At 40.0% G+C, this 27,610-nt stretch overlaps 3 protein-coding genes across 5 annotated transcripts in view; 1 reads left to right on the top strand and 2 right to left on the bottom strand.

Annotated features, from left to right (window-relative positions):
• The window catches only part of agrn (agrin), a 376,177-nt gene that overhangs the window by 82,442 nt on the left and 266,125 nt on the right, over positions 1-27,610 (bottom strand). The window lies entirely within an intron of this gene.
• ampd1 lies at positions 1,476-15,452 on the bottom strand. The gene is made up of 14 exons (XM_046057317.1): positions 15,292-15,452; positions 14,844-14,997; positions 10,247-10,412; positions 9,903-10,122; positions 9,469-9,598; positions 7,614-7,808; positions 6,970-7,101; positions 6,588-6,751; positions 6,323-6,449; positions 5,442-5,605; positions 4,991-5,111; positions 2,663-2,836; positions 2,158-2,268; positions 1,476-1,915 (listed from the first exon to the last, which is right to left on the bottom strand). The coding sequence occupies exons 1-14, from the start codon at positions 15,441-15,443 to the stop codon at positions 1,760-1,762; spliced, it is 2,166 nt and encodes a 721-aa protein (XP_045913273.1). The 5' UTR covers positions 15,444-15,452; the 3' UTR covers positions 1,476-1,759.
• LOC123975654 (serine/threonine-protein kinase mTOR) overlaps positions 18,844-27,610 on the top strand; it is a 384,954-nt gene continuing 376,187 nt past the window's right edge. For both annotated transcript variants that reach the window (XM_046057314.1, XM_046057313.1), the window contains exons 1-2: positions 18,844-18,982; positions 27,122-27,222. In XM_046057314.1, the coding sequence (XP_045913270.1) occupies positions 18,918-18,982; positions 27,122-27,222 (166 nt within the window). In that variant the 5' untranslated portion in view covers positions 18,844-18,917. The remainder of the gene's footprint in view (positions 18,983-27,121; positions 27,223-27,610) is intronic.

Below are 27,610 nucleotides of genomic sequence, written 5' to 3'. Positions count from 1 at the left end.
GAAAATATTAAGCTAGATGTCTTGGTTTCTACAGGACAATTTAAAGCAATGTGGAATGTATATATTACTGAGGAATGTAGCCTAATTGTTAACTGTAAATTGTTTTTTTTAATATAGGCTATCATATAGGCCTATATTTATATCCGTTTAATAAAATCAGGGCTCAGCTGTACCCCTGAGACGCTGGGCTGATTCTCTGTATAAATAAAGGCTAAAGAAAATAAAGAGAGAACGAACAGAGCACAAATTGCGTAATAGCTTAGTAAATTGCTAGAGGACTAATGAAATGCTATATCCGGCTTATTTAGGCTATAATTTAGTTGCATCTTCTAGGCAGTTCGTTTGAATTCCGGTTTTACTCGGGTGTTTTGGCGAGTTTGACACAGCTGTATCTGTGAGAAAGTTTGGTTGAATCCTCCAGAGCCAAGAGTGAATACGTCATCATATTAACTCCAGCAGCTGTCAACGATGAATAAATACTGTTATCTTCATGTACCCTGGGAATATAGCCTATAGAGCAATGAGCTGCACCTGCGCTACTCAACGAGTTAATAAATGTGACTGGGAGTTTACTTTCATTTATGATGTTGTGTGAAGGACATTGTGGACAGGGTTGAAACAGTTGAGAAACCGTTTTGAGAAAAACATAGTAAGTGATATATTCATTCAGTTGCTTCAAAATATCATTTGGTTCAGCTAACTCCAGCTAATGTCAAAGTCTAGTAAAATTCGATTTTGCAGCAGATGATTCATCCCCAGGATTTTGAAACTCACATAATGAATCTCTACAGTGGAGCAGACTCACAGCGTATTATGCACATTTGTTCAGCTATTTCAGGTAAACCATGGACCACAAAACATGGCCTAAAGGGAGCATTAGTCTCGACCTGCCCTGATGTAATTTTGCTCTATAAACATGTTTTCCAAATAGATCTCAGCCTTGATCGCCATCCAAGGAGGTTAAATGTGAACTCAATGCAGTTAAGATATAGCAATTGTTGACATTGTCATCCCAGTTTTGGTGTTCAATAAATGAGGGTAGTGTCATGGGAAATGGCATACATCATGGAGGTTCTGTCTATAACTCATAGTAAAAGTGATGCATTGTGCAACGACTCAGACTAATAACTTTATTAAATTTGCATGACTGATGCACATTTTCCATCATTCTGCTGATACAGCTAAATGTCTATGCAGCTTAACTTCTAGGGAAGGAAACAGCCATCAGAAAACTACTTATGGTAACCTACACTGTCAGTGAAAGAAGGCGCTAAATAAGAGTGCATAGTCAAGTCTCATTTGCGACTTACAGGTCAGAGCTTACAAGGAATGTCTGAAGACAGCAGTAGCTCACTGCCAAGTCACAAAGTCAACACAGCTAGACAAGATCCTGCTGTTATAAGTAAATAATGTTGCAATGTAATACTGATCAAATTAGGAAATGTATCAAAGGGGCAACTACCACGCAAAGACAATTGTTATTTGACATTTTATTTTATTTTCATTCTTATACACGATGTTTCTCCATATGGAATACACATACTGCAATGTTTTTTGGACAAGATGTGCTGATGATATACAGGGAAGACAATTATCAAACATTTTCTTCCTCCAAAGGAGAGAACATCAGTGTGTTAGAAGGTTGGTTTCTTTAAGATTCACTTTGTTAAGAGTTATTGTGAAAAACAAATGTAGAAACTCACTCTCTCTCGCTCTAGTGACATGTTTTGACTAGGTGTTAAGTCAGATTTGAGACTGTTTAATCAGACTTCAGGCCCTCCCTGATAAGGTTGAGCTCATAGCACAGGGTCTCAAAGCGATATGCCATACGGATCTGAGCCACGTTGGTCTTACGGATGTCGTTGCCCTCTGGACCATCTTTCAGGTAGTCGTGACCTAAGAAGTGGCTCTTCTCCTGGAACATACAATTAAACCACAAACATGTTTAGGTGCGAGCATAAAATGATCATGATATATAATGGTCTGTATGGGGTCAGTGCTCTTAAATTGAAGCAAATATGTGTGTCTTTCAGAGGATTTGACATAAAGCAATTACTGTTTTGCACCAATATAAAATTAATAAAAATCTTTTTATTAAATGTGTTAAAAAGTCAACAAAGCATCACCACATTTAAAGCTCTCCATCAGGTATGTTACCTCATGAGACAGGGAGCTTTGCAGCACACTGTTCCTGGAGATCTCACACATGTCGCAGGTACTGAGCTTGAAGACCTGTGCTGCAATGGCGTACTCTTCCATCAGGGGTTCCTGTGGATATAAAGGACATGATATACACTATTTTGATCACTCTTTCAAGATACTGAGGCTCAAAAGAGACCTTGTAGATGTTTACCATGAACTGTGGTATCATTCTTAAGAGGTAACTCACATGAGAGAAATTCACATGATAAAACAGCTAATTTTGCACACATCTGCATGCTCATGCTTTATGATACCTGTTTATGTGTTTACAGTGCATGTTCATAGAATTGACATCCTATTCTATTATTCTGACTATATGTGAACACAAAGACAAACTTGCTAAGAAAACTAAAATGCATTCGTCGTTAGATGTACATAAAACAATACTCATATTAGACACAGCATAGTATGCACTGTTGATCACATCATCATTAAAGGCCCTCTCTTCATGTGCTCAGACCTTGGTGTAGTGGAACTGCATGGGGTCGTCGGTGGACAGAGAAACCACCAGGCCTTTCTTGTGGAACTCCAGCAGGGGGTTCTTGGCGTATTCCAGGAACAGGCTATTGTTGCTGAGAGGGGACATGGCAATGGGGATCTGGGTAATGAAGTACAGGTACTGCAGCACGGGACTCTGGTGGTGCAGATAGATATGATCAGTTGACATGATCAGGTTTAGTCAAAGCCTGACATTTTGACTTTTTGTATAATTTTATTTTTAAGGTATTTTTTAAGGTATTTTTTTAAGGTCTGGAGAGTAGTACAAAATATTAATGAAGATCTAGGATGACATCCATTCTTACTCCAATCATTAGCAAACCTGAATTGGTACCAAGCGTTAAACTTAAACTGTGCTTTAAAAGGTATTTCTTCCCTCACAGACATCTTTGAAATTCTGTATGGCCTCTAATCAGACAATAAAAAATATTTTAAAAATGTGATACTTTCAGACAAGAGATTATATTAAGAAAATGTTAATGTTTCTAGTATAGAGAAGCAGGGCTTACAAGCTATTTTGAATTCGGGAGATAAGATAGAAATCGGAGAGGGAACTGGGTGTACAGATTACAGAAGATGTATAGGAAGATATCTGAAACAATACAAAACAAATAGTAATCGAATGAGACTTAAATACACTACAAAGAGTTCATTCTCTTGTGATCATCTTTCCAAATTGCATGTCGGCACCTCTCCATTGTGCCTTAACTGTTTTACAAATACTGGTCCCGAATTACAAAAACACTTGGGAAATATCGTGTATAAAATCCAGAACATGTTGTGAACTGAGCTCCAGTGTCTGCTCTCACATCGCTATCAGAAAAACAGTTTAATGTACTGACATTCTGTGCAAAGAAAATATATGACTTTAATGGATCTCTTCTAAGACTCACAATCTGTGATTGCTTTAGGATATTAATGGAGCATATTCCAGTGGATTTTGTTACATGTCTGATTTATTAAACTTTTAAAGAGGTCATAATGTGCTCATTTTCAGGTTCAAAATCTTATTTAGGGGTTGTACCAGAACAGGTTTACATGGTTTCATTTTCAAAAAACACCATATTTTTGTCATACTGCACATTGCTGCAGCTCCTCTTTTCACTCTGTGTGTTGAACGCTCCGTTTTAGCCATGGAGTGATGCATCTTACCTCTACAAGATCTTTGTTGAGAGTTGCACATGCACAGTATCTAGTTAAGAACTACTAGCCAATCAGAAGCAGAGTAGGGCGGGTCCTGAGAAACCTGTAAACACAGCTTCTGTTCAGCTGTACATGTTCCCCTTACCAGCTTAGCAACACAGACTGGAGCAAGAGTTTCAGAGTGGTGCGTTATTAATCTGTAACAAATGTATCTTTCATCCATAAAGTTTTAACTGAGCTCTGTCTCTACATCACAGGAACAACTTTATGTCCACTGACTGCCTGGAGGGTAGCTAGTGTTTGGAGTGTTTTTCCACCGATGCTCTTGAGGGCACATCTGACTAGCTGCTAGGCGAGCAATATGACGTGCGTTTTGCTGTGACATCACAGAGAACAAAAGGAAACGGCTGGTCTACAAACAAGCTGTTTTCAGGCGGTTCAGAGCAGAGTTTTCTGTGGGAGATTGGAACTCCCTTAGTGCTGGACTTTGGGCTTTTTCACTTTGCAAACCTGTTACATGCACAAAAAAGATATATAACTCAATAAAGGAGAGGGAAAAAACAAAAAGCATAATATGCCCTCTTTAACAAAAAGAGGAAACCCTTTCACCAGCATAATTGTGAATGTATCTGCCATTTTAACCAGGGGTTTTGTAAGTATGAGATACTAAGGCCAGATGAATGCTGCTGTACTGGATAACAAATGTGCCTGTAGAGAATGGTGGTTCTTGTCTATGCTGAATTGAACAGTGTGCAGTTTTGAATTCTGTTTATTTTAATTTTATTTTGTTTGTCGTATTTTTGTCAAATTATACTTAACCTGTTGTGCTTTCATGTATTTACATTTTTTGTCATCATTTTGCTTAATGGGAAATTCTAAATGTAGTGAACTTCTAAATGTTATACTGTATACTGCACTGCTATAGACTGTGCTGTTGATTACAGATCTGTGGGGATGTATTTTCATTTTCTATCATCATATCAATAGAAACCTTATGGTTCCTTTACAGAACCAAAGTCTGACACCTAGAACTGGTGCATGATCATGTGTAAAAGAATATATGCGTGAGTGCTGCTGAAGTGTTCATTTATAGTAAGGGAGATGCTGCATCCAAGCTGCCATTTTAACATGTAAACAGAGGACTGACCTTCTTAAGGTTGAGGCCATGAGAGATGTTGTCAGCAGTCATGAAGGCAGCCAGCAGATGGGTGATGGCACCGGCCTCACCGCAGTGAGGCCTGAACATGAATGTGTTCATCCCCCTCTGTCTGGAAAGCAGAAGATAAACAAGTATTATACTGCAGAAAAGACACATATTCTGAGAGGAACTTATTGTCCTGTTATAGTCAAATAAACTGTTTTGGTAATTTCTTTTTGGCCTTTTCCCCTTTATTTGATAGTTACAGTAGAGAGACAAGAAAGGGGATGACATTCAGTAAAGACTCAGCCTTGATATGGGGGTACACTCCAGTTGATGGATATAGATAAATGGATATGAACACAAAATGGCGGGAACCTCTCAGAAAAAACACAGCAAACATTAAATAATCAAATTCCTGCACTACAAGCAAATACTAAAAAAATACAAAGCCACTGACCTGCGGAGCTGGTTGAGCACAGCAATGTTGGCATACATGTAATAGATGTAATAGGTGTAGGAGGGGTTCTTGGTGATGTCCCACTCCTCTGGTTTGGGACTCTTAGTGGAAAACATGTGACCACTGTGCTTGGACTCATCGTCCACGCTGTCAAAACCTGTCACCTACACCCCAGAAGGCAAACATTTAATTAAACAGAGAACAGAGGGCTCTCGGGCGACTTCCCCATGTAGGTTATCCTGGAGTCTTCAAGTCTTGGAGAAAGATAGCTATGAGAAACATTCCTTTTTGTATGTTTACATTTCAGCAGAAATTACTGTTCACGGCTTGAGGTATATTCTTTTGCTCTCCATATGTCTGCACACTTTCACAGCCCAGGAAGATGTTTGTGTCTTCTATCCCATGATTACATCCTTAAGGGGTGCTGCAAAAATGTGGGGTCAGAAAAGGTTAGGGTGTTTTGCTGATGGGTAGTTTATGTGTTATTCATTTATTTAAAAACATTGAAATCATGGTTTTCATGTGCTGAAGTGCATTTTGCCATATGAGGTGCAAAATTCTGCTTAAGCCCCTTCTATGCAAAATAGAGAGTGGCTGTATATTCATTATCTTTGCCAGAAATATATTTCTAGATATTTCAGGAGAGTATTGTGGGTGTTTTTCTAAGTGAAGTGCATGGTCCAAAGAAAACATTGATAATGCTTGAGATGGCCTTGCTTTTTTTTTTAAATACAATAAAATAAAACCCTTCCCACCCCAGTCATTGTCATACAATCACTGCATCATGGCAAGGAAATCCACCCTTTAAGATTGGATCTTATTGAGTTGTTATGATCACCCGTGTTACCTATGAATGCTGTGTGTGGCTGTTTCTGACTCACATGCTTGAGGAAGATGCTGAGCTCTGGGTTGGAGAGTGGGTCAATGGTGGCCTGGAACACAGGAAGGAAAATGTTCTCCAGCATCTTGCCAAAGTGGGGCACAAAGTTCCTGCCTCTGAAGACGTCGCTAAGATAGAAGAGGGAGAAAATAAATTCCTTTAAAAATGAATTCTAGCCATCTTTCCACAACAGGCTAAATCATTCTCTGTTTGACTCACAGTTGGGTCAAACTGCATGGAAGAAAGAATTTTGTCTGACAACTTACTAGATCCTGGGTACTTGAATCATCCATTTAAGGTTAGGGGAGAATACTCTGTGCCTGACGAACCAGTTGGAGAGCTTGCTCCACTCATTTGGGTTGCAGCCATAGATGGACAGACGTGGCTCAGCATACTGGTACTTGGCATCCTCCAGATCACTGGCTACTTCCTGATTTACACAAAGGTCAAATCAGGCTCAGATCACATGAAGTTCAATATATAACAGATGACAGTAGGCTGCTAAATAAACAACAGGAAGCAGTATAACATCTCCTTCTAGGGTGTTGGCTTACACCATACTGCATGTGTCAACTGGATGTCAGTTGTGTTATAAAAACTTTTTTTCCCGTGATGTTTCTTATCTATTCTTGTTATAGGGAAACTGACCTTGATGATGGTGGCAAAGTACTCTCCATTGATGTGGTTCTCTGTCTTCATGTAAAGGTCACGCAGCTCACTGGCTCCTACAGGGTTGTATTTGGCGTTGAATTTATCAAAACGCTGGAAGGTTTGTCTACCCTTCAGAGAAACAACAAAGAGACGAAGAGAAAGAAGAGAAGAGATTTAGATCCAGGAAGGTTGACTGGTTGAAATCTTTAAATCTGTCAGTTTTGGAAACATGTTTTCGATATTACTAACTCGTCTTTATCCAAATAGATGTTCAAACTGTGGCCATTTGTGATGTATATGTTTACTTTTCTACTAGTATGTTTATAATCCTATAATTTTAACAAATTATGACTAAAACACAGTGAATTTTTAAATAAAAACATAAAACCTTTGATCACAGCTACTTTTTTTATATCTGATACTTTATCATTTTCAGTATTTTAAGTACACATAAATCATGAGGTGCACTTATTAAGAAAATCAATACATGCTTTTCAACATGGCAACCACTGCAATAAAATTTGTCATCTTTCCCTTACAAGACAATTCTATTTTTTAGCTACGCATTTTTGTTCTAATACTGTATAATACTGTATGTTTACACCTAAGGCCACCAATCTTCCAACAAGCGAGTAACATACAGCGTGCACATCCAGGGAGTCCACTGTGAGGTCATAAGGATGCAGGTTGAGGGACTCGAAGAGCTCCTTCATGGTGACCTCTTTTCCTTTAAGTTTGTGCACGACACGGTCAGAGTCCACACGGTAAGACTTCTTGATGAAGCGCAGCAGGTGCTTCTGATTCATGCAGGCAGCAGCATGGATGTGGGTGTCCACCTGGCAGAGATAAAGATAGAGTGGATCACTGATGTTTGGAGTTTGTTTGTTGTAACAACTGTGTTTGGTCACAAGAGGGAGGTATAGGTCCATGGCAGCCATCAGTGAGGAAAACAACAAACTGGGAAATGGAATGTCAATCATTCATTCTCATCATTTATGTACATATAAATACATTTGATACATTTATAAAATTTTTGAATACACTAAAAATGTTGATATGCAGTGTACTCAAAAGATGTTTTACAATTTTTTAAATCTTGAATTATTGTTTTCATTTTTTTTTCTGAATGAACATATATGTTTTTGTGACATTTAAAACCAGACCATCATTCAATTTGATTTTACCTAAATGTCTACAGATCTACATCCCCTCCATCAAAAGTCAGTGTAAAGGGTTTTGGAGATTCATCTGCTGGGTGAGATCACAATACACGTCACCACAAGCTAGTGCAAGCAAGCAAATGATATACGTTCTGAATACTTTGCACTAAGTGGGACACATCAAGGCTGCCCTTTATCGTCATCTCTCTTCACCCTTGCTATTGAGTCGTTGGCCGTCTCATTAAGGTCCTCCACTGTCTTTAAGGGTGTTATTCATAACGGCGTTGAATATAGATGATCATTGAATGCGGGTAATTTGTCACTGTCTATTCTGAATATTTTCAGTTCTTTTTCAAGATGTACATTAATTCTTCAAAAGTGTAAATGTTACACCTGGTTTGCAACTTCAGCATATGTGGGAGAAGTTTGCCTTCAGGGCTTTCTGCCTTGCGTTTTTCCTAAACTTAACCAAGTAGCAAGGCAGACAGGTGAGCAGCAGTAGGAAGCTGATTTACCCTTTAACATCAGACATTCTGGATTTAAGGATCTTGAAATCAATTTAACGCATTCTCAGGTCTTTTGTCTACCAACTTTACCCCGCTCCCAACCAAAATGAAATCTGATTTTCAGAGATGGAATAATTTGCATCTCTCTATAATTAGGAAGATTGATGTTATTGATATGAATGTTTTCCCTAAATTTCTTTATTTGTTTCAATGGATTCCTTTATACTTGCTAAAACTTTTGTCATGTTTTTGGGTTTTACTTCCAAATTAGACACTTTGCTTTAATGGGTTTTTTTTCAAATTTTCTCTCTTCCCCACAATCATGGGATAGTTTGCTTATTTTCAAGATGCAATGAAGAGGGATTGTTTCAGCGATGTATAACTGCATTCTCGATCTTTGCAATCAATGGCTGCTTGGGAGGGAGACCTGGCACTTCAACTTAGCGAGGAGTGGTGGGAGAAACCTGTGGGTGGGCAACGTACTCTCACATCTTGTGCTTGTCTTGCACTCATTCAACTTAAGGTTATACACAGGTTTCATTTTCTAAATCAAGACTGTACGAAATTTAGCCAGAGGTGCAGGATAAACGTAAGCCCACATTCTCATTTGAGTCTCTATTGAGTCTTATGTTTCCTTATTTGGCAAAAAAATAAATGTAAAAGATTTTACAGTTTCCCCTCATCTAAAATCCAGTCTTTGTGTGCAACTGTCTCCACAGTCCATGCATTTTTGTGACATAACAGCGTTATGTTTGTGTGGGGATTTAATTTTTTAAAGTAGATAAGATAGATAAGAAGCAGTGTCTATGCTAAATGCTTTTCATAGCTACCTTCCTGCAGTTATAGAAGTCCCTGTGGGGGTTCATCTTCAGCTCCTTCATCTCCTCCATCTCATTCAGCATTTCATGCACATTGAACTTGGACATGAGGAACTTCAGACGGCGGTGAGTGTAAGTCTTACTGCAAAACAAAGCGAAGCATATTAATGCATGTGCTGCAGTGTGAGGTGATACACATGCAGCTGTCAAATAGCACCGGTGTGCTCACAGACATAGTTCACAAATGTTTGTATCTATAAAACTGTTACATTAAAAAAGGAAAATGTTGATTTCAAGCATCTTGTTATTTTATGTTACTTTGTTGTGGAGTCATCAGTTGAAAGTGGTAAATTCCTGACATGATTTCAACCGATCTGGGCTGTACAGATTGGATATGGTTGAAATCATGGAGAGACAGTGACGATGACACGATGACTATTACTCACGTTGGGCCCTGTGCAATGAGAGCAATGAGGAAGTTCATGTCATCGATGAAGGTGTCGTAGTCGGGGCAGGGCAGGTCTTTGGGCTGATGTTTGTCAGCAGCTGCAGCATCGTTGTACACATAGATGAGACCATCCTTCATACGAGCAACATAGCCCAGATTCTTTGGCAGCTCCTTGGTATCGAAGGGGTCTTCCCCGTTCTTTGGAGGAGATGTGAAGACTGATGGATACATGTAATATACAAATTAAACATTTGGGATACCCAGTGACACAGAAAACTAATTGCATAAGTGCATTTATTTAAACCCAGGTCCACTGCTCTACAGATCTCCTTTTCTCTTCACCTGGCTGCACCTGATCTTCAGGTTTGAAGGTCGCTCCCTCGATCTCACGCAAGTACTTGGAGACCGTCCGTGGGAAGCGCTGGTAGGCCAGCCTCATGTACTTCTCCCTGATGTTCAAGGCACGGTACAGGCCCTTACAGGACAACTCAAAGTCATCCATGGTCACCTGAATAGCATATATAAGATGTGTTACAGATTTTAAAGTTGCCTGCAAAAATGCAAAGATTGTAGCCTTACAATTACACGATGAACCCCCATCTCTCTACCCATGCAAAAGGCTTTAAAAAAGTGTAATTAATAATAAAACATCACATTTATATTAATTTCATGAAAGGGTTGGAGGGTGGATGTTATTGTCATTTACTCTGTGATAGCAATATGTTATGTAGTCAGCAGAAAGCAAAAATACAGAAATACAGTAACAATCAGCTGCTCGAAAGTGTTTCTTTCCCTGTAAATGTCAAACCCAGTGTCATGAAAAATAAACCCCGGGCTGCTCTCAGATGAATTCCATTCATGGACCTCTGTTGGTGCGAGGGAGTCAGTGAGACCACTGACTCACAGTTTGTGAAATTTAAAGTCAACCCCTCCTGCATCCATGTCATGTTGACCCAAGTTTAGTTTAGGAACCTTTTCATGATATGCAGTAATATAGGGATAGATACTACTACTGCTACACTGTAAACTTTAAAGCATCCTACTGTAATTCAGTGAAAGCAACTAGTTTATAATTAATCTTATTTAAAAAGTATTTTTTACCGAGATTTTGTTTACAGTATAGGTAGCAACCTAATTGTGGAGGATGAGAAGAAACATTAATGTGTTTTTTTATTAGCTCGAGATTGTTAACCGTAACAAGGTCCGGTGAAATTGTAGGCCTCTGAGAATCGTCAGCCATTTTTGGTGGATGAATGAGATGCAATGGCAGCTAGCAATCCAATCATAGTGTAACCCTTGTGGTAATTTAATACCATGCCTTGAATAGAATTAAACACAATGTTTGAAATAGCAGTAAGCCATGATTCAACATAACAATAACGCCAGGGGCCCAATCTTGCACCCAGTGCAAAGCACAGCGCAAGTGTCATTGTTAGTGGCCTTTTATTGCGGCCAGCCTAAGGCACATTGTGCAATACCCATGCTGTCTGATCAGCATCTTGATATGCCACACCTGTGAGGTGGATGGATTATCACGGGAAAGGAGAAGTGCTCACTAACACAGATTTTGACAGATTTGTGAACAATATTTGAGAGAAATGGGCCTTTTGTGTACATAGAGAAAGTCTTAGATCTTTCAGTTCATGATGAATGGGGGCAAAAACAAAAGTGTTGCGATTATAATTTTTTTCAGTGTAATTAACACATCTTTATTGTTCAATGCCTGTTAAACTCATAGGCTGTATATAAGAAGTGGACGTAGTCATCGTGACGTCACCCGTGGTTTGTGGACTACCATTCTGAAGCCTTGAGTTTGGCCCATAGGGCGCCGCCATGTTGAGTTTTTGCAACCAGCGGCACCGGACATGACCATATTTGGACAAGACAGTGGAATTAACAGCCATGTGTGGAGCGAGCTTGTAATTGACGTTAACTGTCATTTTAACAGGGCTGACAATTTTGTCTAGCAAACAACAGTCTTAAAACTAAATGTACTCACCAGAGAAAGATAACATGCAACTCCTAATAAGCTGATTATCTCATAGATAATCCCGCCCTGAAGCATACTACGCTATATGGTCTATTTTCCTCTAAATGGGACCATAATTTACTAAATGAACATCATGATTGATTGATGAAGATCTGAAACTAGCAATTGAGACCATAAACACGTCAGGAAAGTGTTTACTGAGGTAATTATTCAGGTGAGAAGTAGGGTCATTTTACCTTTATTTCTAAAGGAACTGGACTTATTTTTGCAACCACATGAGTCGCCCCCTGCTGGCCATTCGATAGAATCCAGGTTTAAGGGACTTCTGCATTGGCTTCGCGTATCAGACCGGAAGCTTCCTGCTTGGGACTGCTAACCATGCAGGGCTCAACGTTAAACTTTTTTGCAACTGGCCCCCCAGTTTCAAACCCACTGGCCCGAAGACTATTTTTACTGTCCCTCCTTCCAAAAACCATAGTTTACTAAATGAACATCAATGTGAACATGAACATCTGTGTTGAAGAAGACTTGAAACTAGCGACTGAGACTCATTTAAAGTGTTTAATGAGGTAATAATTCAGCTTAGAAGTAGCAACATTTTACCATTATTTCTAATGGAACCGGGCTTGTTTTTGCAACCAGCGGACTCGCCCCCTGCTGTTCCGTCTGCATGGTTTCACTTTCAGACCCAGAGGTTGCCGCATGATTGAGATTAGAGAAATAACATTTGGCCATTTGATCGTCACGTAACTGCAACTCTGATTGGACAACGGTGCGCGCCATGAGCTGCAAAACAACTGCAGGATGTTGAGTTTCTAATTATTATTTTTTTAAATCCTAATGTTTTTGCTAGTTTGCTAGTTCAACTGTCCCGACGTTACTTTTTTCTGGCCCCGGGCCATCGGGCCACTGTTATTGTCGAGCCCTGCTGTGGTTCTTCTACTTAGCTGTATTTTATATTGTTAATGTAAATTCACAGCAAAAGGTTGTTTCGTACTAAATGTGGTGCATTATGGGTGACCCACAGTAGTTTGGGTTATTTGTGTTGCTGTCTGCTCGGACACATATTGAGCAATAAATGTAGTTTACGTTTCATATGATGTGGTAAAATTGTCAGCCTTCACCATTGATATTGATTCTCAAGAGACATGCTGGCAAAATACGTAGTTGTAATGTGTAGTAAGTATTTTGGCTAGCTGCTAACAAACTCTGAGGTGTAGTGTACGGGACTGACTAGTCTATTAATATGTAACCATGCTTTCTAGTTCGAGCGAGAGCAGACATCTGACCAACTTCTCATTCATGCTGAGCAACTGTGGTTGTGTTTGTGTCCCATTGTTGCAGAATAAACTATTCTGAGTGCTCCATCCATCCTCCATCGACTCCTGCAGAGTGTTTGGCTATAGTGGGCAGAACTAGATAGAAGAGGTCACACGAGCATTTACAGGATGTACTGTAAAGGGGAGATCAGAGGGGGGTATGAGCATCAGTTTTGGTCCTGATAGACTGCAGCCTTGTGCTGGTGGGGAGTGTCTGAAACAGTTTGTGTCCGGGGTGGAAGGGGTCAACCACAATCTTTCCTGCTTGCCTCAGAGTCTTGGAGGCGTACAGTCAACTTCTCAGTGGAGTGAATGATAAGCTGCAGTCTGCCCTTGTCCCTGGCAGTGGCTTAGTCTGGCAATCTTAGACATGTTTCCTATTTCCATGTGCTGCCTCCTGTCAAACAGGAAGTCTGTGATCTACCTGCAGGTGGAGTCAGGCACAATCAGCAGAGCCGGGATGAAGCGGAGCTGGGGACAGGGATGATTGTAAAGATTTGAAGCAGGCTGGCACATTCTCAAGTGAAGTGTTAAAGATGTCTGTGAAAACTTAAGACAGCTGATTGGCACAGTGCTTCAGGGTGGATGGAGATATGCCATCTGGCCCAGCTGCTTTGCAGGGATTCTGCCTCCATCTCTCCAGGATGAAGAGAGGAGGGAGGAGCCCCATGGGTCGGTAGTTGTTGAGCGGCCTGGACACCTGCTGATGTGGCGAATGTGGACCATTCATGGGGGTGACGGGTCAAGTCAATTAAAATTCAACTAAAAAAGTCTGGTGATTTGATATGATGATTGAATGAATTTTCCCCTGGGTTTTTACTTAACTAACCAAATAAAGTTTCTAAAGAACACAGTACACATATTAGTACAGTCTCAAGAAAGTCTTAATCTTTCAGCTTTGAGGGAAAGTTACATAATGGAAACTTTGCTTATACATGCTAAGTCATGGTTGCTTTCATGGGTAATAATGAAAAAAACTGTGATGAAGAAACGGTGAAAAAAAACGAAGGATAGCATCCCATAGGCTACATTTCAAAGTCAAAGAAAGCTTAAAGTTTCCTTTAAGTTCAAGGAACTTAATGAGACTTTTAAAAAATGTAGGGATGTTTTAAGCTTAACTAGCTAAAATTATTTTATGAGGATTTTACATCAAAGATTTATCTAAGTCTAAAACGTTCAAATACTGAAAGGTTCATTGTGTACGTTTTAGCGGCATCTACTAGTGAGGGCTACGAATTGCAACCAACTGCTCAGTCAACCCTCCTTTTGAAAGCGCACAGGAGAACTATGGTGGCTGACACGCTGTCAGTTCTTGTACGACTACTACTAGTACTACTACTTTTTCTTCTGCATACATTTTCAATGTAGTGATGAAACAAGGTCTGTAGAGCATTTTGGCTAATGTAGAAACAGGGTGACTTCCATGTAAGAAGGTGTAGGTAGATAGAAATGGCTCATAAGATAATGAAAACATAACCATTAACTATGTAAGGTGTTTATACACCACTGAAAGTAGAGTTATTTATGTAGTATTGTTTATTATATTGCATTTCTGTCAACAGATCCTCCTAAATATTACACACTTTAAAGATCATCAGTTGGATGATAGGAAAACGAACAGTAGGCCTACCCCAGAGGCGTAGTCTCCAATGATGGCCACCCTCTGGAAGTCGGGCACTTCCAGGTAGGTGGGCGTGTCCACCTCTACTGACACTACAGGGGCAGCAGTTGCCTGGGTGGCGGCCACAGGCACAGTCATGGTGCGGAAGCGCTGGTGCCTCTTGCTGTGTTTAAGGAGAGATGAGGTGAAGTGGTTGGCTTCATCCATTGTTAACATTTCTGAAATGTTTATTGTAAAAGCCAACCAAATTGATTCAAGAATGTATATCAGCTATAGGCTACAGTGACACTTTAAACCGTTCTTTCAGGGAACTTTTTTAGATTAGACAATCCTTAGTCTTAAAAGTCTAGCCGAAATATAAAACCTTAAAACATCTTATTTTCTCACCATGTAATGACATGAGTTTGTTGTGCCACAAGCATAAACTGACAATATACTGTATAATCTCCCATCTCACCGTTTCTCCACATCATCCTCAGTGTGCAGATGGTGGGCCAGCTCATTGTGGAAGATGGGACACTCGTCATCCACATCAAACAGTGAGATCTCGTCACGGATGTTTTCGTCTTTAGTATCAGATGCAAACACCTTCTCCGCGAAGGCCCTCATCTTATCATCGGTCTCTGTCAAGCACCAAAAAGATAGGTTCTGTTATTTAGAGAAAAGCATTCTGCTCCTTTCACCTCATGCAGCACTAAACTGGCTATGGGACAAGCAACAAACAGAATTTCTCTACTGCTGATCTGCACAGCATAATTGCTGCTGAATGATGATCTATGACATAAAAAGGTACATACTTTACCTAACCTGAGGTGTACAGACTCCAGCACATGCGCTGCATACATGACCAAAGATTGACTCAGTCACTACAAGTCTGCAACTCTGACCTCCAGTTTGGTCTGCAAACACAAGTCCCATGCATATAGAGGAACTACGATGATGAAGCACTGACACACACAGTAGGCCCAACTCATATGGATACAAGATGTTTTTTTATAATGTCCTCCAGACCCAGTTTTCTTATCATCTTTAACTGTTTATTTTTCATTTTATTATTATTTGCACCCCTCATTGAAGAAGTGATTGGCTCTATATGGATGCAAACTGGATTAAATTAATTTGATCAGAATTCTTTAAGTGCAAAAATGACAAGAAAAGAGGGTCAATGTCAAAAATGACTGGATTTCTGAACCAAGCAATGAAAAAGTACTTAAGCAGGCGCTCAAGTTTCATACTGACAATACACAGTATGAGTGGCATTACAATACATTACTGTACTTGCCTACTACAGAGATAACAGCTCTTTAGATCAAACTCTACTTGTTGCATGCACTTACTAGGCAAGAGCCAAGACTACTCAGCAACTCTAGAATAGCGCATACAGGTGCTGGTCATATAATTAGAATATCATCAAAAAGTTGATTTATTTCAGTAATTCCATTCAAAAAGTGAAACTTGTATAATGTATACATTCATTCCACACAGACTGATATATTTCAAGTGTTCATTCCTTTTAATTTTGATGATTATAACTGACAACTAATGAGAACCCCAAAATCAGTATCTCAGAAAATTAGAATATTGTGAAAAGGTTCAATATTGAAGACACCTGGTGCCACACTCTAATCAGCTAATTAAATCAAAAGACCTGCAAAGGCCTTTAAATGGTCTCTCAGTCTAGTTCTGTAGGCTACACAATCATGGGGAAGACTGCTGACTTGACAGCTGTCCAAAAGACGACCATTGACACCTTGCACAAGGAGGGCAAGACACAAAAGGTCATTGCTAAAGAGGCTGGAAAAAAAGTGTAGAAAAAAGTGTACAAGCAAGAGGGATAACCGCACCCTGGAGAGGATTGTGAAACAAAAGCCATTCAAAAATGTGGGGGAGATTCACAAAGAGTGGACTGCAGTTGGAGTCAGTGCTTCAAGAACCACCACGCACGTATGCAAGACATGGGTTTCAGCTGTCGCATTCCTTGTGTCAAGCCACTCTTGGACAAGACACAGCGTCAGAAGCGTCTCACCTGGGCTAAAGACAAAAAGGACTGGGCTGCTGCTGAGTGGTCCAAAGTTATGTTCTCTGATGAAAGTAAATTTTGCATTTCCTTTGGAAATCAAGGTCCCAGAGTCTGGAGGAAGAGAGGAGAGGCACAGAATCCATGTTGCTTGAAGTCCAGTGTAAAGTTTCCACAGTCAGTGATGGTTTGGGGTGCCATGTCATCTGCTGGTGTTGGTCCACTGTGTTTTCTGAGGTCCAAGGTCAACGCAGCCGTCTACCAGGAAGTTTTAGAGCACTTCATGCTTCCTGCTGCTGACCAACTTTATGGAGACGCAGATTTCATTTTCCAACAGGACTTGGCACCTGCACACAGTGCCAAAGCTACCAGTACCTGGTTTAAGGACCATGGTATCCCTGTTCTTAATTGGCCAGCAAACTCGCCTGACCTTAACCCTATAGAAAATCTATGGGGTATTGTGAAGAGGAAGATGCGATACGTCAGACCCAACAATGCAGAAGAGCTGAAGGCCACTATCAGAGCAACCTGGGCTCTCATAACACCTGAGCAGTGCCACAGACTAATGGACTCCATGCCACGCCGCATTGCTGCAGTAATTCAGGCAAAAGGGGCCCCAACTAAGTATTGAGTGCTGTACATGCTCATACTTTTCATGTTCATACTTTTCAGTTGGCCAATATTTCTAAAAATCCTGTTTTTGTACTGGTCTTAAGTAATATTCTTATTTTCGGAGATACTGAATTTGGGATTAGTTGGGATTAGTTGTCAGTTTTAATCATCGCAATTAAATGAAACAAACATTTGAAATATATCAGTCTGTGTTTAATGAATGAATATAATATCCTGATAATATTACTGAAATAATTACATGACCAGCACCTGTAATAGGCTTGTTCCAATAGGCGATTGGATTGGCTATCAACGATTGAAGGGATTATCAGCGATTGGTTTTTCATGCATCAATATTAAGGTGATTTTAACTAACTCACTATCAGAACAAAGTCTCTGGAATATGCACCACAAAGCAGTGTTTCCCATCCATTGATTTATTAGTGGCGTCACGACACGTTTCAATATCAATGCTGACCGCTACATATACTATTAAATAGGAGTAAAATCAGAATTCATTGCCCGCAGCACATAGATTCTCTCAGCCCCTTCGCTTGCTTGCTTCCTCTCTCTCTCTCTCACAAACAGAAACGGAGCCGTGTGTTTATAGAAATACAAAAGCATTCAACTAATTAGTTGCCTAGCTAATAAGTATAGCTATATTAACGTTAGAATACATTTGGGTTGTCCATGTTAGCACGCTGTACACAGCTGCTAGTCAATATTGATTGCACCCACCCGCACACTGCGCCAGAGTTACACGGTAATTCTAAAACACTGCACTGTGCATTTACATATGTTTCTTGTGGTTAATCTTAAAGCTAATAAGCCTTTTTCTTCCATGGTGAATGCCACCATGGAAGAAAAAGGCTTATTAGCTTGGCCTGCTGCAACGTAACACCAGATCGCCAATCCAGATCCGGATCTCAAGCAGTCCTGATTAGACGATCTGCATTTATTTTTCTCTGCAAAATCAAGGTTAAAGTGAAAGTAGACTAAGAGTAAAAACAGTCTCACTGTGCACTTCCAGGAACCTTATTTGTGAGGTGACCATTTGAAAAGCTTTACTATGAGAATGCAAAGTTTCCCTGTTTAGTATACCTGTCAGATATCATCAGTAAAGCAAAGGTTGGAAGAGATATATGAACTTAATCATTAGTTGATGTTTCCATGTCAGTATTTAGAAATCACTTTCACAAGAGATCAACGTTTAGATGCAACTAGTCTGGGACTGATTGATTGACTAATCTGATTGATGGACTTTTTGTGATGAAACATAGAGTAGTAGTAGTAATTCATTGTGTGGATTCTTATAGTTACATGGTTCCAGTTTTATGTTTCATATGTTATTCTTTTCTGCTGTCTTTTCTTTCTACTAGGAAATCCAGGCCACCTGGTATGAAAAGCTGCATGAGTGGGAGGATGCGCTGGTAGCATATGACAAGAAGATTGACATGAACAAAGAGGATCCAGAGCTCATCCTGGGAAGAATGCGTTGCTTAGAGGCCCTGGGAGAATGGTATGTTAGTAGTCATATCTGTTGTGAGTTCAGTAGGGCTGCAACAATTCATTCAAATCAGTGTCCTAGCCTTCAGGTCTCCTGGAGAATCCTAATGTGTTCCCAAGCCAGAATTATTTATTTATTTGGATCCCTGTTAGCCATTACCAACTTAGGTTTTTATTTTCAGCACATCTTTTAAAAACTACCAGACCTCTCCCCATAACTGCAACATTTCAATCTTCTGTCTAACATTACTCAGAGGAGTTTGATTTCCTCTACCTGGTCCATAGGCTCTTCCTATACAGACAATTTTAACCATTGCATATGTTAAGTTAAAATTTTGATCCAAATAAAAACATTATCTTTCCATCGTGTTCATCTACGATGCCAGGGGTTAGAACGCCTAGTTTTCCACCTTTCCCTGCCACCTGGGTGTACATACATCTCGTGATGCCTCTGGACACATCTTCAGTAATTCCTGGAATCAGGGCGGAATCTGGGTGTTCTGGGTCTGTCAACATCAATAACCCCTCCTCCAGGTGACCCAGCCGTGGCTAATCAGACCCCAGCTTGTGTCCAGATAGCTAACTACTAATGACTCTGTGGCTCTCCTCTATTGAGCCGCAGCCATCTTAAAATCTGTCGCATCTGTGGTACTTTAGCTCTCCTCATCCCCTCTTCCTTAATGCTCAAATGTCTGAAGGCTCTGGCTAAAGAACGGGCTGTGAATCCCCTGCATCCAACCTCCACATACAGCTTCCTTTCAAAGGCCTCTTCCAAGCTATCTTCCCATGGGACTCAGAGATAGCAGCACAGTTTGCTATGTGGACTCAGATACAAGGACAATGCTCCGTACTTGTATAGCGCCTTTCTAGTCTTTTCGACCACTCAAAGCGCTTTTACACTACATTCACCATTCACTGAGCCGAAGTGCTCAAAGAGAAACTAACATTCATACACATTCATACACTGGCCGAATAATTTGGGGTTCAGTATTTTGCCCAAGGATACTTCGACATGCAGCCTGGAGGAGCCGGGGATTGAACCGCCGACCTTCCGATTAACAGCCACAGCCATCTCTTGAGGTGGTGACCCTCTCCTCTAAGGTCTCTACTATTGAGATCAGAACTGCAAAGAGTAGGAGGGGCCACAGAATTCTGGGAAGAATTCCATGCTGATATACCCATGCTTAGAACTTCCCAGGTGGGCTTGTCCACAGATTTAAGCTAGCCATCCAACTCAGTACAGGTCAAATGGATGGATGTTGTGTCCCTCAGAGAGCTGTCAAAAATCTGTCCTCCACTTTCTCTTTCCTTAGCACCACAGATCAGATTTATTAGCTATGAAAGGCATTCGAGCCTACTCCACCAGCTTTATGAGCCCCTGCAGAATCCACAGGCAGCCTGGGACTGATTCTGTGGTGACTGTTAGAGCATCTATGAATGCCATGATAGGTGTTTGCAGTTGAGCAATTAGAGGAATTTGTTCTGGTCCTTCTGCACTCCAGTTCAGCAGACTTAAGCTTGATTTATACTCCTGCGTGGGGACTAACTGCAGCTCTGACATGTTGAACTGCACATCCAGTTCAGGGGGGTGTATTAGGATGTTGCTCTCTCCCAGCTCTTGCTCTCTGTCAGGGTTGCTGTATGTCTGCTTCAGATGCTGGTCTATGTCTTCCTGCTAGCAGGCCAGTTTCCCAGTGTACTTCCCCAGCAACTCCTTAGTGAACTTGAAAGGGGAGGGTGATAAAGGCAACACGTTTTTGTTATCTTTGTCAACTTATTCCACAGTGCAGTCATGTTAGCTGCAGGCCATTTGATCCGCCTCCTCTTAGACTTGAGTGATTAGTTTGCAACGCTTGTCTATTCATTGGGTGACTCACTTACAGTAGAGTCAGTATTTATAATGTTTGCTGACTGTATTCAGTTTACTACTGAAACTACTACAACTAGTTTTTTTCCCCCACAGACATTGGTTTCCTTTAGTTTTTAACTTTGGCTCTAATGGAGAAATATAGCATCTTTACATGCTGTGAGGTCTTCCATCTACCTCTATTTGTATTGCTCATTGTGTGTAGGCAGCCTATTCCTAATGAGTTCTTTTATTTGAACATTTGATGACTTTGCAAAAAAAAAAGAGACAACATTTCCTCAGAGTTCAACAATGTAATTTTATTGAAAAATGCTTGAACAGACATCCAGTTCCAGTAACAACCGCCCACCAAGGGCAATTTTAGGGAAAAAGAATGTCACAAGATGTTTGAAAGGAGCAAAAAATGTGGATAGTCATAGAGCTTATGACGCTAAGCAGATGTTAATTTCCTTATATAACTTGCTGTCCTTGTGCCATTGTTATATTCACTATGATTCATTTTAGAATGAAATGACTCAAAACTTTTATAAGAAATGATTCAGCTGAAGAGAGACTTCATGTTTGTGTTTGTGTGTGGATTGGTAAGGCTTTGAGATGATAACAGTTGACCGGTTCATTAGTCAAAGGAGATCAGACTTAAGAGAACACATTGCTCCCTTTTAAGGTAAAGGAATAGTCCTCTCTTGAGCTAATCCAAAACTGGTGAGAGAGATTGTTAAATGTGGAGTTAATGTTTTTGACAGTCAAACTCAAACTTTAGTTGAGTATTGAGCTTTGAAGCAACATTTAGTCTTGAATGTCCAGCTTAGCTGTGCCAATTTGGGGTATTAATGTACCCCCTATATTCTTTATCTTCTTCAATTTGTGACCACTACTAATCTTTTTCAGCTGAGTTTGTCAACCCCTCTTGACATAATAAACATAATAAATAACTGTGCTGTTTTATTTAAAATATTTGGCATGTGTACTTTTGGTCCAGGTGATTTAGCCTCTTGGTTCAGTTAAAATTGACAATATCAAGATGCTGATTACAAAGAGCTGTTTTATACGTGACATATGCTGCTGTTTGCCCCTCAAAGTCAAGCATGCAGCTATTTTGGCATGTTGTGCTCTGGGGAGGCCTGTATGTCTCATAAAGCCACTTATTAACTCTCATTTCCAGTTTTTGCTGTTGAGTTTGCTAATTCTGAAAATTATTTTGCCACACAACTTAGCTGCCAACAACCGGCAATAAGCATGAAAAGTAATCTTACCAAAATAACAGCATTTCAAGGTTGAATTTTAAGATGGCCTTTTTGTTTCAGTACATATAATAGTCTTCAGCATGTAAACACAAACTACACAGATACAAAAATAACTACAAAATACCAAGATGTCAATTCCTTGTATTCAGCACTAGTTGGATTATGTTATAGTATGATGCTAGTATGTTACTTTACATACACAGGTGTTTCTACACATTACGTCTGGTTAGGCTTCTTCTCAGGTTGAAGATGTGCAGAGATGGGCGGAGATATGCTGGGAATTACGTGATGTCACCAAAATTCATAGGCCAATAAAAATAGTAAAGCTGTAACAGACCTTTTTTTACATACATTTTTCATATGTCATACCAGAGCATGAGCACAGGTGTGATTGATTAAAAATATTCCATTTTGGTCAGCTACTTCTAGGGTCTTGGCATTGTGCATGCTAGCTCACTGGCATGGCTTACCTGAATACTTAATTTAAATGAGCCAACGTTAACAAAATTTGTGTCATCTGTGCTTTTCCTGTCATGTAAAAATGTCTGACCTATTTGTCCTGTCTAAATGGGTACAAGAAAACTAACAAGAGAGTGAGGGAGATGTCAGTCAAGCACCGTTGGCGCATGATCACGCAGACCTGAGAAAATGTATAATTGGGCACAAGTGATTACACCTGTGTGGGTGGGCCAGTGGTGTCTAGTGTAGGGCCTTGAAATGCTCCTTTTCCTGAAATGCTCCTTTTTGAAATTATAACTCGAGCTGTTCCTTCCGCTGGACTCTCTGTGTTTGTCTGCTGTAGACACTTGTTGCTTTTATGTTATACGATAGCCTAGCAGCTGGAGAAGGGCTTAACTTCACTGACCCCCATCCAAACCTGCTTCCCGTTTTCTCTGTCTGTCCCTCCCTCTTAATCCCCGATCTAAGGTCGCTTCAGCATTTTGCCTGCAAAACACATGCAGTGGGTCTGATCTCCTGCTGGACAACACTGCATCCAACACTGATTGTTGTTAATGAGGAAATACTCTTGGTTTGATGCACCTGACCCCAACGAGAACATCCATCTGTTTGCTGGGGTACAGTGATTTAAGATGTTAATCTTTAAGAACAAATGAAGACATAAATGATGGCAGATGTTATTGAAACCAAGTTTTATCTGCTTCTTATCCTTGGCCAGAAATACTTGGCTATTCTGGTAAATGATTTCTTTAGTTGTTGTTGTTGTTGTTGTGCAGGAAAAGTACATTTTGTTCTTGACGTAGTCCTGACCTTATAATAGTCCTTATATCTGTTGCAGATACTAGGAGACCAGTACAGTGTAGCATTGCTTAAGACAAGTTGTTGAAGCTGCAGTAAAGCTTTTTTTTAATCCACAAACTATCAGGCAGGAATCAGTGCTTCACTCCCTATACCAGGTGCATCTTAGAAAATCGTGGAATATCGTGGAAATTTTAATTTTTTCCCGTAGTTTAAGTCACAGAGTGAAACTTTCATATATTCTAGATTCATTACACATAAGGTGAAATATTTTGGGCCTTTTTGGGGCGGCTATGGTTTAGGAGATGGAGCGGGTTGCCCCTTAATAGAAAGATTGGTGTCCTTGGGCTAGATCCTGAACCCCGAATTGCCCTTGGTGGCTATTCCACTGGTGTATGAATGTGTGTGAATGTTAGTTTCAATTTGAGCACTTAGGCTTAATGTATGAATGTGTGTGAATGGTGAATGTGATGTAGTGTAAAAGCGCTTTGAGTGGCCTTCAGCTTGTCTGTATTGTTGGGTCTGGTGTGTCTCATTTTTCTTTTGACAATGTTGTCTATGGGGTTCAGTTCAGGCAAGTTGGCAGGGTAATCAAGCACATGGTCTGCAGATCAGTTACAAGTCACTTTGGCATTGGGAGCTAGTGCTAATTCCTGCTGGAAAATGAAACCAGCATCTCCATAAAGTCTGTCAGCAGATGGAAGCATGAAGTGCTCTAAAATATCCTGGTAGATGGCTGCATTCACTCTGGATAAACACAGTGGACCAACATCAGCACCCCAAAATCATCACTGACTTCTGACCTCAAGCAACTTAGATTCTGTTCCTCTCCACTCCTCCAGACTCTTGATTTCCAATTGAAATGCAAAATTTACTTTAATCTGAAAAGAGGACTTTGGACTACTGAGCAACGGTCCAGCTCTTTTTCTCCTTAGCCCAGGTAAGACACTTCTGACATTGTCTCTGCTTCAGGAGTGGCTTGGCACTAGGAATGATGCCACTGACTCCAGCCTCAGTCCACTCCTTGTAAAGCTCCCCCAAGTTCTTGAATCAGAATTGCTTGACAATCCTCTCAAGGCTACGGTCATCCCTGTTGCTTGTGCACCATTTCCTACCACACTTTCACCTTCTAGTCAACTTTCCATTAATCCAACTTTCCATATAATATTGATACAGCACTCTGTGTGTCTTCTGGACAACTGTCAACTACGAAGTCTTCCCTGTGATTGTGGTTGTGTACTGAAGCAGACTGAGAGATTAAAGGCTCTTCTCAGATCGGAATTTCTGTTTTATACATTCTTTATTCTAATATTTTGAGATGAATTTTTGATTTCCATGAGCTGTAAGCTGCAGTCATTAAGATTAAAACAAAAAAGGCCTGAAATATTTCACTTTATCTGTAATGAATCTAATCAAAAGTAATATATAATTTCACTTTTGTAAAAAGTTTTAATTAAATTACGGAAGAAAATGAACTTTTCCACAATATTATAATTTTCTGAGATGCATCTGGACACCTGTATCTATAGTCCAACTTCACCATGTTCTACAGAAGAATATGCAACCATTTACTGTGTATATATTCAAGATTTAGCTGTAAAATAGTAGCTGTTTTACTAGGAATGCACCAAATGTTCGCCAACCGAAATTAATCGGCCGAAAATAGCTAAAACAAAAAGCACTTTTGGTCTTCAGACCAATTACGTTGACATTTCGGCACTGTGAAAGCATTTTAAAGTGTCCAAGAAAGACACAAAAATCGCCGTTTGCAGACACTGTTCTGCTGAATTGTCTCCTAGCGCATCCACTCCATCTGTGGCTGACTTCTTAGAAAAGAACCACTTTGAGTGTTTCTGTCACTTCTCTGAGAAGGCGATTAGGCTAGCCTCACCTAAATTTGGAGTGCACACGTATTCAAGCCTTTATGGTAAATCTACTGTAACGGACCAGTGGGAGCTAACAGGCAGGTTAGTGACTTTATCCTGTCAGTTTCTCTCTTTACAAAGACAAGTGTTGCAGTATGAGAGTCCTACCTGAAGAGAGGCTGTGAAGTATTCATGCTACGTGATAGAACCACATACAACATTATTTATCAAATTGGGTCGGACTTGATGAATTTAGCGTGAGGATACACATGTGACAACGTCGAGTTTTCAAAATAAGGTGTCTATACATTATGGAAATTAGATTAATTGGATTATATTCACAGAAAGTATAAAATATATTACATGTGTCCATTAACAGTAGATGGACACATGTAGTTTACTTTACCGGACCCTCTCGGGCCTAAGACCCCCCCACCATAGTCTCTCCAGATCTTTTGACACATTTTGACTATTTAATTAATGCAATGGAAAAAAAATGTCAAAAACCTTCTTAGGTATTCGGTATGCATTCCTAATTTTTACTAAGCTCTGAGGCACCATGTGATATGCAAATTATTTTAGATGTCATTGCAGTTTCTGCCTACAGGCCATCACTCTGATGAACAGCTGACTTCTGACTCACGGTGTCAGGAGTAATTACTGTACAATTACCCAGTAACTTTGTTTCTAATCAGCCACCTGTTTACTGGTTACTACTTATCAACTTATTTATTCATCATTCTGTAATTCAGTACTGTTCATATTCTTCATATTGAATATACTGTCCACCTATCTCAAGTACATAACACCTGCACATGATACTTATTTATTCCAGCATCCTTTGCGCTGTGCTCCATCACACACGTGTATGTATGCATGTATGTGTATATCACATCCACTTCCGACATGTACATAACAATAATGATGATAATCATTTACTCCTGCATCCTTTACTCTGCTCACTGCACTATTGTTTCGATCTGTCTTTATTGCTCTTGTTTTGGTTTATAGGGTGTGTATATATGTGTTCTGTGTACTGTAGTCCGTGTCTGATTTTATTATTGAATGAGTAAGCACATCGTGAGCAATGAACGATCCAGAGTCAAATTCCTCGTATGTGTACACATACCTGGCTAATAAAGCTCATTCTGATTCTGACAGTGATTCTAGGTTGTTGAGAATCCTTTTTTGCAACCCTTGATGGAGTACTCTAGTTTGTCAGGAGTGGTAGACCGATACGGAATTTTCAATGGCGAATGCCAATATTTTGAGAGCAGGGAGACCAATGGTCACTATATAACGCCGGTACAGTTTGTCAGAAGTGACATCATTCAGCTGCATTATTTTTTTACAGTATAGCAATATATATTTACCGCTGGCCAGCAGGGATGTCACGAAAATTTAGTAGTTTTCACCAATACCAGGGAAATTCCACGATTCTCGATGCCAAATATACCATTGTACAAAAACAAAACAATAAATCCCATGTACTTACAATACACTCTTTAATATATATAAAACATAAACATAACATATATAAACAAAAACAAGAAAGAGTACTGTCAAGCTACCAAAGTATCAGTTCTTATGACATCCCTACTAGTCAGTCATGATTTTAGATTAGATGTGCTGTAATTTAGGATAATATTTTGGCATTGTGAATGCGGGTATCCGCCGACTATCTCAAAATGCCAGATATCAGCAAACCGATTAATCAGTCTATCACTACTTGTTAGCAGTTCAAGCAGACATACTCCAGTATATAGTAATACTCCGCAAATGATTACTTGTTCAACTAGGCAACCTGATGATCACTGAGATCATTTCTTGATTAACTTATGTAATCACTGTGAACATGGGATTGAACAAGTCTGGATTTGCTTTTTTCACCATCACAACCTGTGGTTAATCTTTTCTAGGGGCCAGCTGCACCAGCAGTGCTGTGAGGAATGGACACTGGTGAGCGAGGAAACCCAGGCCAAAATGGCTCGTATGGCTGCTGCTGCTGCCTGGGGTCTAGGTAACCATTTAAATATCTCATAGAAGATATGAATTGACAATGAAACATATTTGGAAGAAAAGGTGAACATTAAACAATATTGTTGCAGTCTTAGCAGTTTTTTAGAGAAGACTTGTGCATGGAGCATGTAGGCCATCCGCTGTCTGACTCAGTGCAACAATGCAATCAAACCGAGTAGCAATGAAAGCAGTAACAGCTCTTTCCAAGTCTCCCTCATAACCAGATTAGAATGGTATCCAGTCATAACACTGACATAACGTGCAATGATGGAGAAAAGTAATGGTCTGGTAATGGTAAAGTTTGTGGTGTGTGGCTTTGACTTTCTAAATTCAAACCCTGAGACGATAGCCAACCAACAGGCCCGTCTGTCTGAAGACTGAGACCATCT

Source organism: Micropterus dolomieu, linkage group LG08, assembly GCF_021292245.1.
Source record: "Micropterus dolomieu isolate WLL.071019.BEF.003 ecotype Adirondacks linkage group LG08, ASM2129224v1, whole genome shotgun sequence".
In the NCBI taxonomy this organism is placed as follows: Eukaryota; Metazoa; Chordata; class Actinopteri; order Centrarchiformes; family Centrarchidae; genus Micropterus; species Micropterus dolomieu.
Note: the sequence above shows the minus strand (reverse complement) of the source record. Positions and strands in the feature narration are given on the sequence as shown.